This window comes from Chiroxiphia lanceolata, chromosome Z, assembly GCF_009829145.1.
Source record: "Chiroxiphia lanceolata isolate bChiLan1 chromosome Z, bChiLan1.pri, whole genome shotgun sequence".
Lineage (NCBI taxonomy): Eukaryota > Metazoa > Chordata > Aves > Passeriformes > Pipridae > Chiroxiphia > Chiroxiphia lanceolata.
The window spans coordinates 45,326,207-45,347,337 of NC_045671.1; the positions used below are offsets into that span (position 1 = coordinate 45,326,207).

A 21,131-nucleotide genomic window follows, 5' to 3' on the forward strand; every position below is an offset into this window, starting at 1 on the left:
ATGTCCAAAGACACTTTTAGTGTATCTCTCACAAGCGATATGGATGTTTATGAAATAAATTCAACACAGCTTGTGAAAAACAAAATCATGACTGAGACCTTTAGAGTTATTCAATAAAAATATGTCTTTACATAAAGAAAGCCTGTCTCTGAATTTGTATGTTGGGAAAGAGAGGATAATTTCATATTATTCTTACTAACAAAACAACAACTAAAGCATGTTCTGCTTGAGTTTCTGCTTTGGTCTTATTTTTTTTGGCTAGCAATCAATTGTCTAAACTTTTATGGTTTATTTTACATGTATATATGTGTAAAACTTTAAACTCTACAATAAGTGCTAACTTCAATCAATTCTCTTAATAATTGAAGATTTGATCATTTAATCTTTAACAGAAAAGCAATGAAGAAGCAAACTTATAAAAAGCATTAGCTTTTAGTCACAAAAGAATAAATTGACTACAGGGATCTAAATAAACTGGTCTTCAAAAAAAATCTTTTTGGTGATTAAAGGTGTAAAACTACAAAGAAACACAAAATCAAAACATCAATGTGAATTATATCTACAGTCTCTGAGAATTTTGCAAATGACAAAATGTTTTTCTTTGCCCTGTAGAGATTCTCTGTCACAGTTCCCTATTAATACTGAAAAAAAATAGCAAAAGGGAAGTTAAGGGTCATTTTTTTTGTTAATTTAGTTTGCATGGAGTTTGTAAAGCTCTCAGTTAAGATGCTTATAACCCTTATTCCCCAGGGCTACAAGGGTGGCTTCACTGTAACCGTTGGTAATAATTTCTGTGATGAAGTATCCCTGGAAATATCTTTTGAGCAGACACAAATCTTTAACAATTGAAAAAGGGATTTTGGGAGAAGAAAGTTTCCTGATGTTATGTCAGTTAGATGTCTAGCTGCCTGCTGGTAGAGTAACTCAGGGTGGCTTAAAGACCAAAATATGCTAGAGTAGATTAAATTTCTTACAGATTTATGGATACTCATTAAGAAATTATTCAGAATTTTGTTCCTTCTTGTCAGTACTATAAGGATGCCAAACAGTACAGGACAGACAGATGGACAGAAGGAAGAAAGGAAGAAGGGAAGGAAGGAAGGTAAGAAAATTGTGAAAGTTGTGTGCATTCTCAGCAGTTCTATCTGTGTAGACAGAGTTATCAATCCGCTTTACCAATTTTTATTTATTTGGTTTCAGTTATCGACTAAATCAGCTTCCAATTCTTCAATTTTCATCAGTTACCTTAAATAAAAATCTTCCATACCACTATGGAATGTTGTCCTCAAAAGATAAGAAGTTTTCTGCAAGGCTACTCATTTAATTGCACGCTTTCATAGCCAAAACAGAGACTTGCCTTAAGTTTACGCCGGGCATTGAATTCTTGAAGTTTCTTTTGTGCGTTGTCCATATGTGCAAAATTTGCTGCCTTCCCTGTGACCCATGGGTGCTGCAAAGCCTGTAGAGTGGTGAGGCGTTTCTTGGGGTCTAAAACAATCAACTTTTTAACCTGCATCACAAGCAAGAAACACAAAAGACTATTAACCTTATTCTTCATTTACATTTACCTAGGTTTGCATTTTGGGGCTCTGATCCTGGTTTTGGGAAGCAGCTTAGGTGAAAGGCATTCTAGGAAACCAACAAGAATTTGCATTTGTGTCTTTGCAAGTATTTTGCTTCTGGCATTTCTTGGTCCTCCATAAATAACATCTGAGTAAGACAGCCATTAAGGGGGAAGAGAGAAGAAAAACAAATCAACCGGTTACCAATGTATTAAGAATAGGTACCAATGCAGCTGACCTGTATCTGCCATAGGGTGTTGCATGTCTGAATTGCCACATAAACCCTAAGGGATTCTCAAAATAACCCCAACCAGGCAGTTTCTCTGAGCAGTGTCTTTACTTTTGCATTTGGACAAGTTTTAAATGGGATTAGAAAGTTTAAATTATAGTGTGTCCAGCTCATGTAGACTTGTACCATGCAGTCACTATCAGGTACATCATAAAGGAAACGTTTCTTTCAGTCTCTCTAAAACCTCTTGTACACATGAACTAAAAACCACTGTACAAGTATTTTTCTCTTAGCCCACCCTGAAACTAATGCTGTTTACACCAGTCTTTCTGTCACCAAGGTCAGTGAAGCTGCACCTCTCCAAACATGAGAGTAGGACATTTTTGGGGAAAAGGCACTGCAAACATACCCCTGGGAGTGGGGTTGGTACAAAGTGCTGAATACAAAGTGTGTCCAGTCAAGCCATCTTTCATGGGTTTTGCTGTTATGTCTGGACTAGTAGAGTTTTGAAAAAAAGAGAAAGGTACACAGATGATACTTTGCAGAGCCACACTTACCCAGCTCTCCTGACTGCACACCCTCCTGGAGCAGAGTGCAAGCGATGGCACAGGGCTCCACTGCTGCTTTGTACTCAAGTGTGAGGGAAGATTCGCTTTAGGGTTCTCTGAAATTTCCCTACAAAGAACTATTAAAGAAAGATGGTGCCAGGCATTGTGATGAATCCAGCCTGTTGTGTCTGCATGGAAGAAGTCAAGGTAAACAAATCCCTTCAACTGGACCTCCAGAACTGCCCACAGCAGAAGGTTTTAAGAGTCATGGCCTTCATCCTTATCTACAACTTCCTATACAGTGTTCAAACCTGAAACTTTGAGCTTTATTGTACCAGAACAGTATGGAGCAACTCGGACAAAAGTTCTGTATACACAATGAATAAGCAGTTTTACTTTCAGGCTGCTGTTTATCTGGCAGTAAACGATATTTTTTTGACTTTAGAATAACTTCGCATCTAATCAAACAACAAAAAAGTACTTTGAACTTCTACGGTACTTCCATTTGAAATGTCCTGAAGTACTTCACAAACACCAACTACATAGTATTTTATGACAGAGTTTTGTATAAGTAATATGGAACAGACCATTTGTGTTTTCAATGTTAATGAAATAACTGAATTATGCAAGTGATTACTGACTAAAAATCAGACTCAAGCATACCTATCTCTGCAGATCAGCATCTCCTGAATCCAAACTACTTCATCCAGTAATGAAAGAATACAGTGCAGATAGCATGCCAGCTCTTGCATTTTGCTAATGGACCATATTTAAAAGTAATCAATCTTCTCTCATCTACTGAGAAAAAAGCTTAAATGGACAGAAAAAGTCTGTCAGAAAAAGCAGGGGGAAAAAAGTTTCATTTCCTTTAATATTCTTTCCCTAAAGTTCAGGCTTGAAAACTGAAAAAAAATAAAAGGCTTGTTTTTACTTTCCCCTGAAAGTTGTTGCCCAGAAAAGAGGAATGAGCTTCAGAGCTGGAAAAAAAGGCAGGCATATATGAACACTGTGACAGCTGCTAACAATCTGGCTTGTTCAGAGAAGGACCTGAACACCCATGGTTTTGAGGGCAAAATTACAACACTGGACTAAGAGGGATATTTAACAGCACCCTAATATGTCAAAGACAAAAAGAAAAGCAAGGGGCTGTACAAACAATTAATTAACCAATTATTCTTCCCCCACCCCAAAAATTGACTCAGTGGAAGTGATACTAGATACTCTGATCTGATTTTTGCTTTACTTACTAAATCCTTGGCATTCAGAGACACATCATCCCACCAGGGGGACACAAAGTCATATTCACAGTTCAGGATTCTCTTAAACATGTACTGATCTCCCCTGTCATCATAAAATGGTTCAAAGCCACAAAGTCTGCAAGGATAAAAAAGAAATAAATTTATCAAAGATTAATTAGTCTTTGGATTGTTAGGAACAGTTCATGGTACTATTTTTCCCTACTTTGTATTCGGTAGACCCCTTTGGAAAACCAGACCTGGCTGTACTCGTGAACTCCTAATTCTACAGAGCAGAGAAAAATGTGGTCAAAAGTATTCATAAGCACTGGGAAAGGCTGGTCAAATTGTAAATTTTCCATTTTCACATGTCTTTAACTGGAACTATTAGTACAGGGACTTACCGTAAGAGTAGCCATGCACCAGTTGGTATCTGTATACCTTCTACATGCTAATAAATATTTTCTAGCAGCTCTTTGCTCTGCTGGTCTCAGGCTGAAGTCACTTGAACTACCAGTTATTCCTCAGTCTGAAACCTTTGCTCATCACTGCTGTCTCCGTGAGGCTTCTCCCACTATGTGCCTTTTTGAAGTGGGTGCAAATGGGCACATTACTAAGTTACAAATTAGTGTAATGATGTTTTCTATTTTAGTCTTAGTTTCTTTGCTAGAACTTTCTGACCTTACTTTTTTAGACTGTTTACAAGCACAGAGTTAACGTGATCACAGAGTGTTTATCAGAATCTTTGTAACTCTTGCCAGAGGAATAGGAATGAGCTGAGGAACCTCATTTTACCTGTGAAGTTAGAAGGTTTTATATATCCAGTTTTATATATCCAGTTATTAGGACTGATTTTTGATTGTGTTCATCCCTGTACATTCTTTCATCCTATGATCCACAAAATGTAAAAACCTCTGTCAGGTTTTATTAATCACCCCACATCTTTACTTAGGTAACCTAGATACAAACAAGAAATGTTGTGATCTCACTAATGACTGCATTTTTGAATATATTGAATAATACAGATCCCAGCACAGATCCACACTGCTGGCCACAGGAAAAGCAAACTCATAGAAGTGGTTTCCACTTATATAATGTCCTTTTTTATTGCTTCCTTTCGCTTTAATCATGCTTGCACACATAATCAGATATTTTTAAGTGAATTTCCTATTCAACCAGAATGTGATCTGAGCTAAACAGAAAGTCTATCTGCTACTCTGCCTCCAGAAAATGCAACAAGCAATGAGATGATGACAGGAAAACAACAGCTGATATAATGATCAAGACAGCAAGAAGTCTACAAAATGTAACTTTATAGTTTAACTTGGTTTTGTATTTCTAAACCCAATCAATGTGCTTACTGTCCTGAAACAGGAGACTGATGCTCATGGAAGAAATGTGGTTTTGGGAGTGGTGCATAGCTGTGGATGAACAGTTGCATCACATTCCACTGTTGAAGAGGAGAAACACTTCATTGTAAGCACCTTCTGGGCACATTACTACTTTCCAGGTCTGGCAGAGATGGATTAAAACACCAGGATCCAGCCTCCAAACACCATGTGCTTCAGTAGGTGGGAGCTGGCCACAGCACCCCAGCTGTTGCCCTCCTCTTTGCCTCCTGTCCCACCACCATTTCTGGACTTGCATCAGGTCACTGCCGTCCCCATGGAACACCTTTGCTGAGAAGGGTTGTTGGGCCCCTCACTGGGTCAGCCCAAACTGGATTTTGGATACCGGGTGACACACAGTACGTTTACATACACACATACACACACACACAGTATGTTTAAGATTTCATTTGACTGCACTGAAAATCTCCTAAGTTTTCTCTGCTTTCATTGTAACTCACTATTATCACCTTTTGTCTTTTTACAATTTCTATAGATATGCTTCTACTTAAAATAAAAATCAATTTCAGCAGACAGATTTTTTTTTTGCTACATGCCAAATGAGATGAATAAAACTAGAGGTGTGATTTCAAATTAGACTAATTAAAGCAGAGTAAGATTCGACGCAGCTGCTCTTGATTTAATTTTATTTTGAAATATAATTTTATTGTGATGACTCATTTTATATCAATTACATACAAATAGAGAAAAAAACAATGCAAACAGCTACAAAAACAATTAAAAAATTACCAAATGGTGTTTTATCTCCTTTTAAGTTAGTGAAAAACCATCTTTAACTAAATCCATGCAATTTCAACTACAAGTAAAGCCTCTGTATTTGTTGACCTCTATCTGCATCTCAGACATACTGAAGGATTTCTAATATAGGAATACACAAGGATTGTTCTTTTTGCCTTTTAAAACTGTAACATGTGGCTTCCCTGGAATTATGACAGTTGTCATCAATAGATCTTAATATAATTTGCCTCAGGAAAAACTATTCAGTCAAAATATGTGTCAAAGTTTTTCTTAATCAAATGCTAAGTCCACTTTGATTAACAAGAAGATTAATGAGAAGATTTATGCAGATCTTCCATAACATGCTTGTTGCTCTTACATTCATTCCAGTTTGGAGGCACATACAGAAAGGCAATTTTTGGACTGTACTGAAGAGCATTCCTTCTACTAAACAATGAGACCAAGATATGCAACATTGTCCTTTAGGCTGCAGGATTAATGAGTTAGTTATTGTACATGTACCACCAGACCATACTGACCCACAGAGATTTACATTCAATAGAAGAGCTTTAAATGTGGACTACTGTTAAAGCTAAAAGGAAAATATAGCGAAGTGGATTTTTGCCTGGCTTATTCCTGCACATCAAATTGGATTTTGAGTTGGGAGTAGGATCATAAGGAGGATCATAAGGAGGAAGAAACATAGAATCATAGGATCATAGAATCAGCTGGGTGGGAAGGGACCTCTGAGATCATCAAGTCCAACCCTTGATCCACTACCACCGTGGTTACCAGACCATGGCACTAAGTGCCACATCCACTCTCTTAAAAACCTCCAGGGACAGTGAATCTACCACTTCGCTCGGCATCCCATTCCAATGCCTGATTACCCTCTCTGTAAAGAATTTCTTCCTAATATTCAAACTAAACCTCCTCTGGCACAGCTTAAGACCATGTCCTCTTGTCTTACTAAGTGTTGCCTGGGAGAAGAGACCAACTCCCACCTGGCTACCACCTCCTTTCAGGGAGTCGTAGAGACTGATGAGGTCTCCCCTGAGCCTCCTCTTCTCCAGGCTAAACAACCCCAGCTCCCTCAGCCTCTCCTCATAGGACTTGTGCTCCAGTCCCTTCACCAGCCTCGTTCCTTCCCTGGACCTGCTCCAGCACCTCAATATCCTTCCTGAACTGAAGGGCCCAGAACTGGACACAATACTCAAGATGTGTCCTCACCAGCGTTGAGTACAGGGGAAGGATCACTTCCCTGGTCCCGTTGGCCACACTGTTCCTGATACAGGCCAGGATGCCATTGGCCTTCTTGGCCACCTGGGCACACTGCTGGCTCATGTTCAGAAGTGGAAGAATATCCATTCTGGCAGTGTTCCACTCAGAGCAGCAACTCACACATTTGTTTTTACACCAGTGCAGAAGTTTAATATGTTTTGGGAGCATCTTCTGAACAGCTGGAAGGTTTTGAAAGGCTGCATATAGCAAATGCCACTCCATATATTCAAATAGGAGTTTGATTTCTGTTCTTGCTTGGAGCTTGCCTACACTTGAAACCAAGTCCTGCTTAAGAAAGGAGCTCAGTTTCAAGTACAACAATTTCTTTCAGCCTTGAATAACTAGAAAAGACCATAGCTTAATCTAAGTGGCTTTATAAAGGGCCAACAAAAGTCATCTCTCCAATCTTAGGGACAGCTTTGCTGACAACATTCACATCTCTCTGCCATACGTGGAAACCCCAGAACTGACAAGAAATGAGCACCTGGCAGGCAGTTTCTGAGATGTGATCTTTTACATAAGGTCTGGATCTTAAACCTTGAGACAAAGGGTCACATTTAAAATGAAGAACATAAAAAAATGGAAAATGGAAGTATTGTAGCCTATTATTTACCAATACACCAAAGGAGAGCTGTGAATTATATGAAGCTTATATACACAACAAAAGATGTTTTCTGATATTTCCATCAGAGTGTTTACATATCCTTACATGAACTTTTAGTATAAATCCTAGAGAATGCAATTATTTCTTTGCAAAAGACAAAAAGAAAATAATTCTATTATTACACACTGTACTTGCTGGACACAGTTAAAGAGTCCTAGTAAGGGAAACATAATGACCCAGATGTATAAAATCCTCCATATCTTTAATTTACATATGTAAAATCTCATTTTCTTCTCCTAAAAGGCATCCTGCAAGTATTGTATATAACTACACAAGCCATCTTGCATCAGCATTGTCAAGAGACTAAATTAAGTTATTTATTCTCCCATAAAGGGAAGCATCAATATATTATACAAAATTTTGCCTTCTCAATAATCTTCCTCTGAAAGATTCAATGACACAATAAAGTAATTACAATGCTTACCAACTGTATCATGACTAGCCATACTAAGATGTAGACACAAATGCCTACCTTTAGACATAACTGTTTGAAAATTTTGGTCTATAGTTGCAACTTCAACTGTTTAAAATATGTGTGGCCAGCATTGCTCATACCCCTTTTTCAACATGGTCTTTTGTTATCTTGTAAGAAAAAGAACACTTTGACATTAACCCATTAGACTGATTTGCAGACAGAGAGTCCAGGGCCGTTCCCTACCTCCTGGCTGAGGTGCTATGAGACAGCAACACTGATGCTGTAGTTGAAGCTTTGTCAGTGTCTGTGGCTGACACAGGTGGGGCAGCTGCATTTGAGAATATTCACAGGCACTGTGAAACTACTGCAAGCACTTTAACTTCTTGTTGTCTCATCTGTAGTCAAGAACCAACTTAGGATCTCTCACAGTTTATGTGAATGAGAAGAAGCCTCCAATGATTTCTGACACTTGCATGCTTGTATTTTTGCTTTCAGCATCTTCACTGCTACTCATTTACTTTAACAGCATGATTCTGTGCAGGTCTTCCTGTTCAGGAAGGAGTATTATATCTATCAAATACATAACATGAGTATTTTCCATGCTTCTCTAGGATTTAACTTACTTCAGTAAGATTAGGAATATTATAATTAAAGTTCACTATCTTGTCTTTTTCAATGGCATAGCTCATAATATCATAAAATCTTGAGGATGTTAACAAATTAACCGCTCTGTAGCACCTTCTGCACTTACAGGATGTAGGTGATAATTCCCAGGGACCACATGTCCACCTCAGGGCCGTAGGCACATCCGCGCAGTATCTCTGGTGCTGCAGATGACAAAACACTTGTCAGTAAGATGAAAGCTGAATGAAGAAGTAACAGTCAAAAAGTCAATTAAAGTCCATGAACATTCATGTCTCTTAAAAAGGTAGGATCTGTTTCTTTAAGCCCTCAATTAGGCAAATGATTCCCTTCACCGAATATAAAACCAAAGAAGTTATGCCCAAGCAGAGCCACAATAAAATGTAAAGTGGACTTTCGTTTCAAAATGCTTTTTAGGTTTGTGAAAAGAACCACTGAAAGCTACACTGTTTTACTTAGTGCTTTTATAAATACATCAACAACAAAAAGAGGGTCAATGAAAATCTCTCCCTTATGGGATGAAGAGGGAAACACTGTAACCAAGGATGAGGGAAAGACTAAGGTACTTAGTACCCTCTTTGCATCAGTCTTAATAGAAAGACTTGTTATCCTCAGGGCAACCAGCGCCCTGAGGTGGCAGACACAGACGGGGGAGCAGAACAGACCCAGGAGGAGGTAGTTAGTGACCTGTTGTGCCACTTAGACACTCACAAGTCTATAGGATCAGATGGGATTCACCCAAGGGTACTAACGGAGCTGGCAGAGGAACTCGCCAAGCCACTCTCCATCGTTTATCATCAGCTCTGGATATCTGGGGAGGTTCCCAGATGACTGGAGGCAAGCCAGTGTGATTTCCTCCTACTAGAAGGTCTGGAAGGAGGATTCAGGGAACTACAGGCCTGTCAGCCTGATTTTGATGCTGGCAAAGGTCATGGAACAGACTGTCTTGAGAGCAATCACACCAGGGGACCAGTATAGAACAACCAGGGGATCAGGCCCAGCCAGCATGGGTTTAGGAAAGGTAGGTCCTGCTTGACCAACCTCATATTCTCTTATAACCAAATGACCTGCCAGGTGGATGAGGGAAAAGCTGTGTCTCTTGTGTATCTGAACTTCGGTAAAGCCTTCGAGACTGACTCCCACAGCAATCTTCTGGAGAAACTGGCTGCTCATGGCTTAGACAGGTGCACCGCTTGCTGGGTAAAAAACTGGCTGTGGTGTATGGAGTTACATTCAGCTGGTGGCTGGCCACTAGTGGGATTCCCCAAGGCTCAGTGTTGGGGCCAGTCCTGTTTTATATCTTTATCATGATGTGGACAAGGGGGTTGAGTGCATTGCCATTCGGTTTGCGGAAAGCACCAAGTTGGGTGTGGATTAGGAAAGTTCTACAGAGGGACCTGGACAGGCTGGATTCAGGGCACAAGGCCAGTTGTATGAGGTTCAACAAGACCAAATGCCGGGTCCTGCCCTTGGGTCCCACAAACCCCCAGCAGCAGTACAGGCTGAGGGAAGAGTGGCTGGAAAGCTGCCTGGTGGAAAAGGACCTGGGTGTGCTGCTCAACAGCAGCTGAGCACGAGCCAGCATTGCCCAGGTGGGCAAGAAGGCCAAGGGCATCCTGGCTTGGATCAGCAATACTGTGGCCAGCAGGACGAGGGAAGTGCCTGTCCCCCTGTACTTGGCACTGGTGAGGCCACATCTCAAATCCTGTTCTGGGCCCCTCACTACAAGAAAGCCATTGAGGTGCTGGAGCATGTCCAGAGAAGGGCAATGGAGCTGATGAAGGGTCTGGAGCACAAGGCTTATGAGGAGTGGCTGAGGGAGGTGGGGGTATTCTGGAGAAGAGGAAGCTTGGGGACACTTTATCACTCTCTCAACTATCTGAGAGGAGGTTGTAACAGGGTGGAGGTTGGTCTCTTCTCCCAGGGAACAAGAGATAGGATGAAAGGAAATGGCCTCAAAGCTGTGCCAGGGGAGCTTCAGGTTAATGATCACGAAGAATATTCTCACTGAAAGGGTGGTTAAGCATTGGAGTGGGCTGATCAAGGAGATGGTGGAGTTGCCATCCCTGGAAGGGGCACTTAGTGCTATGGTTTAGTGGACATGGTGGTGTTCAAAGGCTGGGCTTGATGATCTTGGAGGTGTTTTCCAACCTTAACGATTCTATGATTCCATTTACTTAGCATTTTATTTAGGCTTTATTTTTGATATTCTGTTTTAATTGGAAGGAAAGACAGACCGCTTCAGGCAATTTCTTTTGCTGCATTGAGGAGCAGACAGAAAGGCCTGGCAGTTTTGGGGGACTCCAGCTCTGCAATGGTAAAGAGGAGTGAATGTCTGCCCAAGCAGCCTGACAGAAACACCGTGAGGAACTTGGTCCCACTGGATCTATGATGCATGTGGGATGGTTGTCATATTTCTGGAGGACAGCGGACTTGTTGTACCTATATGCACCACCACTGCAGCACGTATGCAATCTCTTCCCCTTCCTGCATTACTCTTGCATGGCCATGAAGAGCAGGTCTTTTAATATTTTTTAGTATTTCCAGAATTTTGCTTTTGGTAAATGGATTTGTCTGACACATTGCTGTGAGTTTAGACATTTCTTGTAACAGACTGATCATGAATCACTGCTCCGCACTGGCTTAATTTTATGTACTACTGTCAGAAATCACTTTACGCTCCTCTTATTAAGTTCACTGAAAGCACAGTGTTGCAGTAAACTAAGTTCTCATGACCATCTTTTTGCTTTCAGTCCTCTGCATCAATCTGCACATCCCAGCAACTGTAGACTGGCAAGTCTTGATGTAAGAGTATCCAGACTCCAGTATGTGTTTTTGTTGCTGTGTCCTTTCTGGAAAAGCTGCTGATAGCTGGGTGGGCAGGATGTGGGAGTTAGCAGCCTGAGACTGCCAATTATTCATAGTTTAATGTGCCATTTCAACAGCATTCCTCCTGGGTTTCCTCTAGTTCTGGAAAGTAATACTTGAATATGTTCTGGGCACCTGGAATTCTGTATGAGCAGTTAACTTGGGTTGTAAACCAAGGATCACAGGTCCATGACTAGAGCTACAAAGCTCCCTTCTTCTCTTCTCCACAGAGATATTCACCCTCAACCCTCCCCACCAAGTTGTCCTGACTCTGAGGGCTCTTCTATGGGAATAAGCCTTATATACTATTTTTATCATATACAAAGACAGGCATAAAAAGGGCTAAATACTAACCACAGGTGTATAGCATTTGTAATATAACTGTCTCTAGAGAAGACAACCAGAACATTAAACACTAATATGTAAAGTATAGTTTTATGAAACTAAGTGGACAGGAATTAGGTGCTGCTCTAAAGCATGACTGGCACCCGTGTGTGCTTGGCAGAGAATGTCATACAAGGTAAATGGATATATCACCTGATTTGCATTATCAGCTGTGCTATGAGATAACAGAATGATCTTATGGTCTTCTCCAGTGTCCTCTTTCCTTTGCCTCTACCACTATAAAAGCAAATGCAAATAATGAAACAACATACCACAGTACCCTGGAGTTCCACAAACTGTCTTCATGGTCACCTGATCTTCCACAATCTTAGAAAGTCCAAAGTCAGCTGTTAAGATAATTAGGAATATTAATGTTCTTATTTCCTTGTAAAATAACGTTGGGGGTTTTTTTCCATTGCATAACCAATTAAATGAAAATTTATGCATGAAGTGAACAGTACTGTCATATACAGAGATAAGTATTGATTTAAAGAATATACCCAGACTGCAATCCAGAAGCAAAATTTGCTGTACAATGAGCATTCCTGTCTTGTCCATGACAGAAACGTAGCTTGTATTTTATTCTGGAGACTACACAAAGCCAGTACAGTGGGACGCCTAAGGGCATACAAGCAGAGATCCAGAAATGTATTTTAGGTATATATTGTTTCCACTCTGTGAATAAGCCAATAAAATTATCAGAATAATTGTGAGTTAAAAAATTTTGCATCAGTAATTTCTTGGATAAGGGTCAGACTATGCAGACCCTGCAAGACAAAATCCCAGCAGTATTTTGATAGAAGCCTGGGGGCATGAAGATGATGACAGAAGAAGTATTGATCATCCTTTCTGCAGAGTTTCCACCCTGTATTACTACTCAAACAGCAAGGGCCATCGTGGCATCATATGTTGTACCTGCATGACTCATTTTTTAAAGCTCATAAAAACTGAAGTCTTCACAACTCTTAATTTTCACCGAAAATAAACTGATTTATTCAAATTTCAGTATGGATGATGACATCTTTGCCTTAAAAAACCCAAAATAAAATTATATCTACTTTGTTATACTGAATACGAAAGGAAATGTTTTAACTCAAATATCAGCATAAAAATAGGTCACTTGTCCCCAAATAGCTATTGCTTATGTAGTATTATTTATCTAATCAGAAATAGTGTTTACTTTTATAAATACTGCTTTCTTCTCTGCCATTTTCTGCATGATTTTCGGAATAAATTCTGTAAGCACCTAGTTTTTTATTGATTTAGAAACTACCATGCACAGTTGTGCTGCCAAAGAAGTAATGCACCGTTCACTTGAGCACAAGCATTAACTTCAACTAAAGGGATTGTGAGATGCGTGTACTCCAAACATCAATTAGCACATATTACTGACACAAAAGAATTAGGGAAGCATATATTTAATGCTGCTTACCGATTTTTAGTGGTGCATCTGGAGCTGGTGTTGCATAGAGTAGATTTTCTGGCTTCAAGTCCCGATGCACAATCCCATTAGCATGCAGGTACTGAAAAAAAGAGAAAGCCAAAACATTTAAGTGAGAATAAGATGCTATGGTCAAGCACAAGTTGACACCTTTCTAATAATCTTCAGCAGCAGATTAGTATATGATATATGTGTGACACAGGGTTACTTAACTAATTTTCAGAAGCTTTTTTTCTGCAAACTTGCTCAGCATAGAATCCTTGGATGCATACTGTAATCTGAATAGGAAACTAAAATTTGGGAAGGCAAAGATAGCATCATGTCCATTTGGGAACAAAAACATCTCAGAAAGTATTATTGAATTTTAAATACAAGCATAGCTTCTAGGAAGTAATCTAATAGATGTTAAGATACCAAAGTCAGGCTCAGAGGAAAGTAGTTTCTTCACATTATAACATTCTGGGAGATAAGAAAATGGTCACGTAACTATTAATCTATTAAAGAGACACATTTGAGTAGAAAGGATGCAGTACACATCCTGGGCCAACTACAAAATACTTGGGGTCCCTTGCACAGACTTCTCGAGAGTTTTACAATCACTCAACCGCAGAGACTCAAAAATCTGTCTGTCTTGACAAAGCACATGCAGTACACACGAATTCATTCACCACTGAATTCCTTCCTTGCACTAACGGAAGGGAAAATTTCTAGAACATATGGCTGCCACTTACACTGCTATGGATAGAAATATATGTATTTATTGACAGAGAAAAAAAGGATAAACTTGTGTAACAAGTTCTGTATTTCTTGTTGATAAAACATTCACACAAACCTTTGAAGTCTTAGAGGAGAGATGCTTAAGGGTAGGGTAACTATCTTATTTGAAAGTCTCATGGACTACATTTTAGTAGCATTTCTATACTATAAAAGGAAAACCAATTCATGTGCATAGTTATGCAGCAAATGACAAATGGTTGAATATTCACCTAGACAACACAGCTATGGTGTGTACTTGAGTTAGCACCTGAGATGAACTCTTCACTGTGTATCTCACTGGAATTTTAGTTGGTATAAATTTTCAGTGATTAAATAACAGTAAAGAAGAATACATTGCTCTGTCCTTGGACATTGTTTTAGTGATAGTGTGGGCTTTTTACGTGTGTGTTTCTCATAATGTAATAAATGTTTTTTGTTGACTTTCTTTAAAATCCTGAAGTCACAGTATTTGCCATGGTGTGACTTTTGGAGATCAGTCAAAACCCCTCATCATCTACCTTACTTCACAGTGCTTGTTCCAACTGTGTTTTCTACAATGATATAGCCAGTTATCCAAGGTAAAACCAGGCAACAATATACGGAAACTGATAGGTTGCACACTTCTACATCATTTAATGCAGCCACATCTGCATGACTGCACACAACCATGTCCTCCATGGATAAAAATGTATCTTCATTAGCCAGAGAAGGCATAACTTTAAAAAGATGCTTTCACAGCGCAGTAGTGATGTGTTTGATGTGTAGAGGTAATAGTGGCACAAAGGGAGTGCAGCAAAAGCCATCAGTATGGAGTGGACAGAAAAAAAGAAATCTGGACAGAAAAAAAGAAGTCTAAACTGATCTGTGTTCATGTACTGCAAGTCAGTTTAGCTGCCTCTGTAGGAGTGAGAAGGATCAGACATTCCACAATCAGGTGGTGGAAAGTAGACACTTCCCATTCATTCCTACAAAAAAATCTTTGACCAAATACGTGCAGAGAATTTTTCCAGTTAAGTCTGAAGTCTTTTAGCAGGTCCTTTTCCACACATGCCCATAATCTTAAAAACATCTTATGGTGTGAGGCTGAAAACACCAAAATTTTCGTGTCTTCCCAGAAAATCATTTTTGTGGGAGGCAAATTTGGGAAAAACTTTGCGAGAATCTGTTCAACTTTTCCTCCCTTTTAAGCTGTAAAGTGAGACCGGCTCACAGGGCTTCTTCTCAGACATAGCATGAACCATAACTGACAACATCTGCTAACCACACTTGAACTTCATGACTGACTTTTTAACTGATTTGTATTGAACTTGGAGTGTGAACCGGTTTTTTATTACAGACTCATAATACCCCAGGAAAATTTCCCTTCTCTGTCCAGCCCAGCATTTGCAGAGAACTCACAGGATGGGGGTGCCAACAAATGAGAATTGCCTCAATAACCTAGCCCATGCCCTTCAGACACTGTCACTGCAATAATCTGAGTGCTCTCTCTCTTATTTACCCTCTTCACAATGCCTGCAGCTGCCAGCACACCTCTGCAGTTCACTTCCCTTTATCTTTCCAGTATCCTAGTCCAGAATTCCTGCCCAGCCACACTAATTCTTCTGATATGCATTCCAGTTGTGGCCTGACAAACTTTATATATAATGTATTCATAAATCTATTTGCCATTTCTTTGTAACACAATACCACTCCTGTTTGCTTTTTGATCTGGTGTAACCTTCAAGTCCTTTCTCTTCTATTCCCACAGTCTCTGCAGTCCACACAGATCCTGGCACAGTTGTTACACACCCTAAAATCAGCCTCTGCTGCTCTGTCCTCCCTCTCACCTGCACTGTTTCTCCTTCTTGACTTCATATTTGGGCACAAATGATACCTGTTGTGCTTGGACAAGGCATATGTGTGGCTGGGGCTGTCTCAAGCTGCCAGGTCATAGGTTTAACAAACCTACTGTTGGCATCTTGTATCTTCCATAACATGTCAAATTTTGTTGGGATGGCTATTTGGATGAATAGTTCTGTTGTGAATTAACAGACTAAAGGGCAAAATGAAACAAACAAACAAACAAAACAAAACTCAAAAATAACCCAGTGTTTTTATTGATGCAGATATCCCATTCTTCAACCACAAAAAGTACCAACTAGAAAGGTGGATCTCCATCCCTCTGAGGGGAGACACAGCTGGCTGGACTTCTGGAAAACATATTTGAAAAAGGTATCTGGAAAAGGTATCTCCAGACAGCCTTGTACTAAAGGTTTCCAGCAGATGCAGTGACCTGCTGTCCTTCAGCCTGAGCCACCTGTCATTCACTGAGAGTGTTCCCTGCTCCACAACCCTCTTTGAAAGGGATCTTGTGAGACTCTGTCCATTTTCAGCACTGCTTCCTTACTTAGCAGATACTCTGGGACTTTGCAAATTTTCATGAGTCCCAATATGCTCCCCATGTAGCTCCTGGTATTGAAGGCTACTTGGTAATTACATTATCTTGTCAAAGTGTAAACAGTATTCTGAGTTAAACTATCTTGGCTTAGAAACACATTTAGTTAAGTTAGCATGATCTACTTTGTCTAGCACTTTTTTCAATTTATATATGTTATATTTTGGTTGCTCTTACTTAATTTCTCACATACTGATTTTAATAAACATCATGTTTCCCTGCAGGCAGTGCCTCTGCAGCATAAGTTCTCCCAGTATGGAGTACAGCTTTAGGCATTGTGCACTCTCCTCATAAGACAGATAGCCTTTGCTCTACTCTTTATATGCTATGTCTCTTAAGGATTAATGTCATATGTTATGTCTCTTAATGTGATTAGATAAGAAGATCTGGGCCCATGTATCAGGCCAGAGCAGTGTAGTGACTCACTTTATGATCTAAGCGTTGCTGAATTACATCACTTTCTCCACCTATAAGATATGGATGAGATATGGAAAACATTTTATTTCTGTGGCTGAATAAAGAGTTTATAGATGCACAGCACTGTAGAACAGTTAAACATGGTATGCTTGTTAAAATGTGATCATTATGTGATATTCTTTTAGTTGCTAAAATGTCCTGTTTTCACTTCTGATTTTCAATAAAGAATGCCAGCCAATAAAAGAAAAGTAAGGCGTTTCAGATAATTTGGGAGAAAAGTATTACAGCAAAATTGACCATCATAGTCTTCCTTACTTCTTGATAAATTTTGAGGTCAGATTCCTCATGACACCGGGTGATGCTGAGTCTGACATACAGATCCTTTTCTACAGAACTTACTTGTTAAAATGAAGTCAGCCTTCATGTTGGCGTTTGGAATAAAGGCAGCATCTCATGAAAGAATAATTGCCATGACTACTTATGACTGCAGCAGAAAGACTTTTTTCCCTTTTTTTTTTACTAAGCTTTTTTCCAATTGCTGTAAGTTTCTTTTATTCTTTTCTTTTGTTCCTTAATAATTTAGGTACCTAAATTGAAAGATTTTATGACAAAAGAACAAATGGAGACTGCTTAAAACTCTAGCCTTTTCCCTTAATTTTATTTATGGCACCCATTACACAGAACTGTAGAAAAGTAGAGCTGAAATGAACCTGTATCATCTACTCCTCTGTATGCTCCTTGGCAGCATCAATTACATCTACAGCAGTTGTTTGTTCAATTTATGCTCACAGACCTCTGCTACTAGAGAACCCACAATTTCCACTGGCAATTTATTACAGGTCTAGGCTTTCTTGACTGCTACAAAGTACTTCTCTGTGATTTACTGGGATCATGACAGGAGTGGATGAAGCCCATTACCTTATTACTTATATACCTTAGAGGCAGAAAGCAGATTATCCACCTTTTTTCCTTTTGAGTACTTGTTACCACGTACACAATTAGTCTTCTATCAAAGACTGGAGGACCTTAGTTTGCTCAACCTTTTCTAGACCTTTGGTCATTCTTGTTGCTCTCCTCCAGGCAAATGTCAACTTGCACTAATGTGTTTTAAATGCAAAATGCATTTCAGTTGTGGCCTGATAAATTTTATATATAATGCCTTCATAAATCTATTTGCCATTTTTTTGCAACACATATCACTCCTGTTTGCCTTTTGATCCAGTGTAACTTTCAAGTCCTTTCTCTTTTGTTCCCTCTGTCCTTGACAGTACAAAAAGGACACTGAATTTTACCAACGTTATTTTATTTCTAATCTTACTCTCCAGCTTTCCCCGATTTTATGGTCTAAAATTTTCTATAAGTGAGATCATCTGAGGTTGTCAAAAAGAGACTAAAAAAGCAGACCAGAGAAGATATTTCCTGAACTTCTCTCTTGATCTTAAGACACACTGATAAACATTCTCTCAGTACAGACAACCAGTCTTCATCCAGCTTAAAATCACATCATCTTGATCACATTTCTCTAAATCATTGTGAGACTGTCAGATGAGACAAGTACGAAAAGCTTTGCTCATGTCAACTAGATATGATACCTTCTCTTCCTCCCTTACTAACAATATCTCTTACCCTGCTTGAGAAAAAATCAGACTAATTTGGCATGATTTGATCCGGACAAAAACCTGCCTTGCTGGTGACCTCCACATATTGTTATCTCCCAGGTGTCTCATATTCTTTTCCTTCATTATTTACTTCAGATATTTCCAGGCAGCTAATTCCTCCCTTCTTCCTCCTGAAGTGATTATTACATATATCTGTTTCTCTGCCCAGCCTCCATCAGAAGTGAGTGTTATCTCTTAAATTATTTTAACCTTTAAAACTTGCTCCTTAAATATTGTTCTATGAGGGTCACCAGCTGCAAACAATTTTAAAAATGTCTAAGTTATTTCAATACTCTCTGACTTAGTTTTTTCTAATTTTAGGCTCCCATTTTACACCTCAGTCACTGCTATTCATTGTGCTAGGCTTCTAGGTAAAGCTGAACTTTTACTGAAAAGTAGCAGAAAAAAAAACCCCAACACTGCTGCCTTCTCTCAGACATCTTTCAACAGGTCTCTTTCACCTGCATTTCTTCTTATGAGAATGGTTGAATTTGCTATCCTTCTTCTCTCATGCTAGATGCATTCTTATTTTCTGCCTTGACTTTCCTGATTTCAGCTTTCAAACTCCTCTTGTTATTCCAACTCAGGAATGAGCAACCTGACCTTTTCAGGAATGTCTAGACTTGTAATTAAGCTCTCTCTATAGCCCTTACAAAAGTCTGTACAAAAGAGTGTTGTTGCACAATGAAAGCTACTGCACAGTAATTTGGTTTGATTACAGCTATATATGGTTTGAATAAGATGGGTTAATTGATAAAGATTTGGAAGCAGTTAAGGGGAAGTCTCTATATAATTTGTGTCTAAAAATAATCATTCTTACAGAGTACAGAGAAACATTCAAAATGCATCATCAAAAATGTACCTGGAATCATACATTCCACATGGATGCAGACTTTGGAAAACAAGACACAGCAGCTTGAGGGAATCAAGAAATCCATAAAATTTCATAGTTAATGAGCACGTATATCCTATTACATATCCTATATCTTGTGCATGTATCAGCTGATTTGTATTTCACACATCCAATAATTGCACAAAAGTTACAGAGCAAATGATGCAGTTTCTCTGCATGTTTTTAAAAGTGTTTTGGCACATGAGCTGTACAGATGCCTGAATGACAAGTGAAAGAGGAATGGTTTTGAAATGGTGCCGTCCCCACTGAAATCCATGTAAAATTCCACTGCTTTAACTTCTTTAGACTTTATTTAAGAAATGTACAATAAAATACTTATGTAAAATACATACAGACACAGTAATATGGCTGCCATGAGCAGCCTGTTTCTGTGCTTTGATTTATCTCTCAGGCAACACACAACTTGGAATGCAGAACAGGACCTTAAATCATGTATGTTTCAGCTTTGGATGTTGGATAGCTTTATTTGTGCTGATAATGGAAAAGTGCACTTATCTGTGTTGGTTGCTTACAGGATAAAAACATTATTTAGGGTTAAATTTTTCTTCACAGGACAGAAATCAAGAATTGAAATAATTTCAAAAATGCAAGGATAGTTTTAAAAAGTGTTGCAGAGGTGTATCTGATAATTCTTGCCTAAGGAACTTTAAAAAAAAAACCAAAAACAAATAAAAGATGCCATCAGTGGTAATGTCTGAACCCAGCTCCATAGGCATCAACAAAGTTTCAGTAATGAAAGCGTAAAATCAAGTTGCATACACAGCATCATCCTCCCTTTGCCACCATTCCTTTCCTGCAGTCACACTGGCTTTGGGACCATTTTATTGCTGCAGAAGACAAAACCAACATTGATTTATTTTCCTGATGCATTTCAGCAAGTTCTGGATTTCTGTAACTGGATAACAGCAAAGTGGAGTCTTAGAAAGGCTCCATACAGTGAAAGCTTCTCCAAACATCTTGCAGAAAGCCAATTCTTTGCACTTGTCTTGCTTTTACTGGTTGCTCTGGGAAATTGGAGTACGCCATTATGTTTGCTACGTCATAAACTGACTTCCAAACATTTTCATAAATTGACAATTACCTTAGCTAAATTCATTTAACAGAATACTATTTTACTGGAACAAAGAATATTTGCCTTTGTGCTTTGTGTAAGTATGCACTAACACAACTGATTTATGATTTCAGATAATAAATCTGTGTATTATAAAAAACAATGAAGAAGTGTATCGGCACAGATGAATAAATCCAAATCTGATTATTTTCTTTGCTGATCTACTATATTCAAAATTATGAGATAGGTCAGAAGAGAAGTTCTAAATTAAGCAATTAGGTTATATAACGTTTTAACTGCATTCTCCACAATTAATATTCTTTTATAATTGGAAGCATTTTTATCTTTTTGAATGTTCTAACTTTTAGAAGAGTAAAGCAGCATTAAGGATGACAACACTATACCAGGTGTGATGACATCAAATCGTGTACAGTAACGTCTGTACAATCTGACATATGTAGGAGACGATAACACACACACCTTCCCACACAAATTCCAAACAAGCAG

At 38.9% G+C, this 21,131-nt stretch overlaps 1 protein-coding gene across 2 annotated transcripts in view; it reads right to left on the reverse strand.

The window, feature by feature from the left end:
• Positions 1-21,131, reverse strand: part of CAMK4 (calcium/calmodulin dependent protein kinase IV) — a 148,696-nt gene that overhangs the window by 2,675 nt on the left and 124,890 nt on the right. For both annotated transcript variants that reach the window (XM_032674774.1, XM_032674773.1), the window contains 5 exons: positions 13,387-13,477; positions 12,227-12,301; positions 8,812-8,887; positions 3,587-3,713; positions 1,358-1,510 (listed from right to left, as the gene is read on the reverse strand). In XM_032674774.1, the coding sequence (XP_032530665.1) occupies positions 1,358-1,510; positions 3,587-3,713; positions 8,812-8,887; positions 12,227-12,301; positions 13,387-13,477 (522 nt within the window). The remainder of the gene's footprint in view (positions 1-1,357; positions 1,511-3,586; positions 3,714-8,811; positions 8,888-12,226; positions 12,302-13,386; positions 13,478-21,131) is intronic.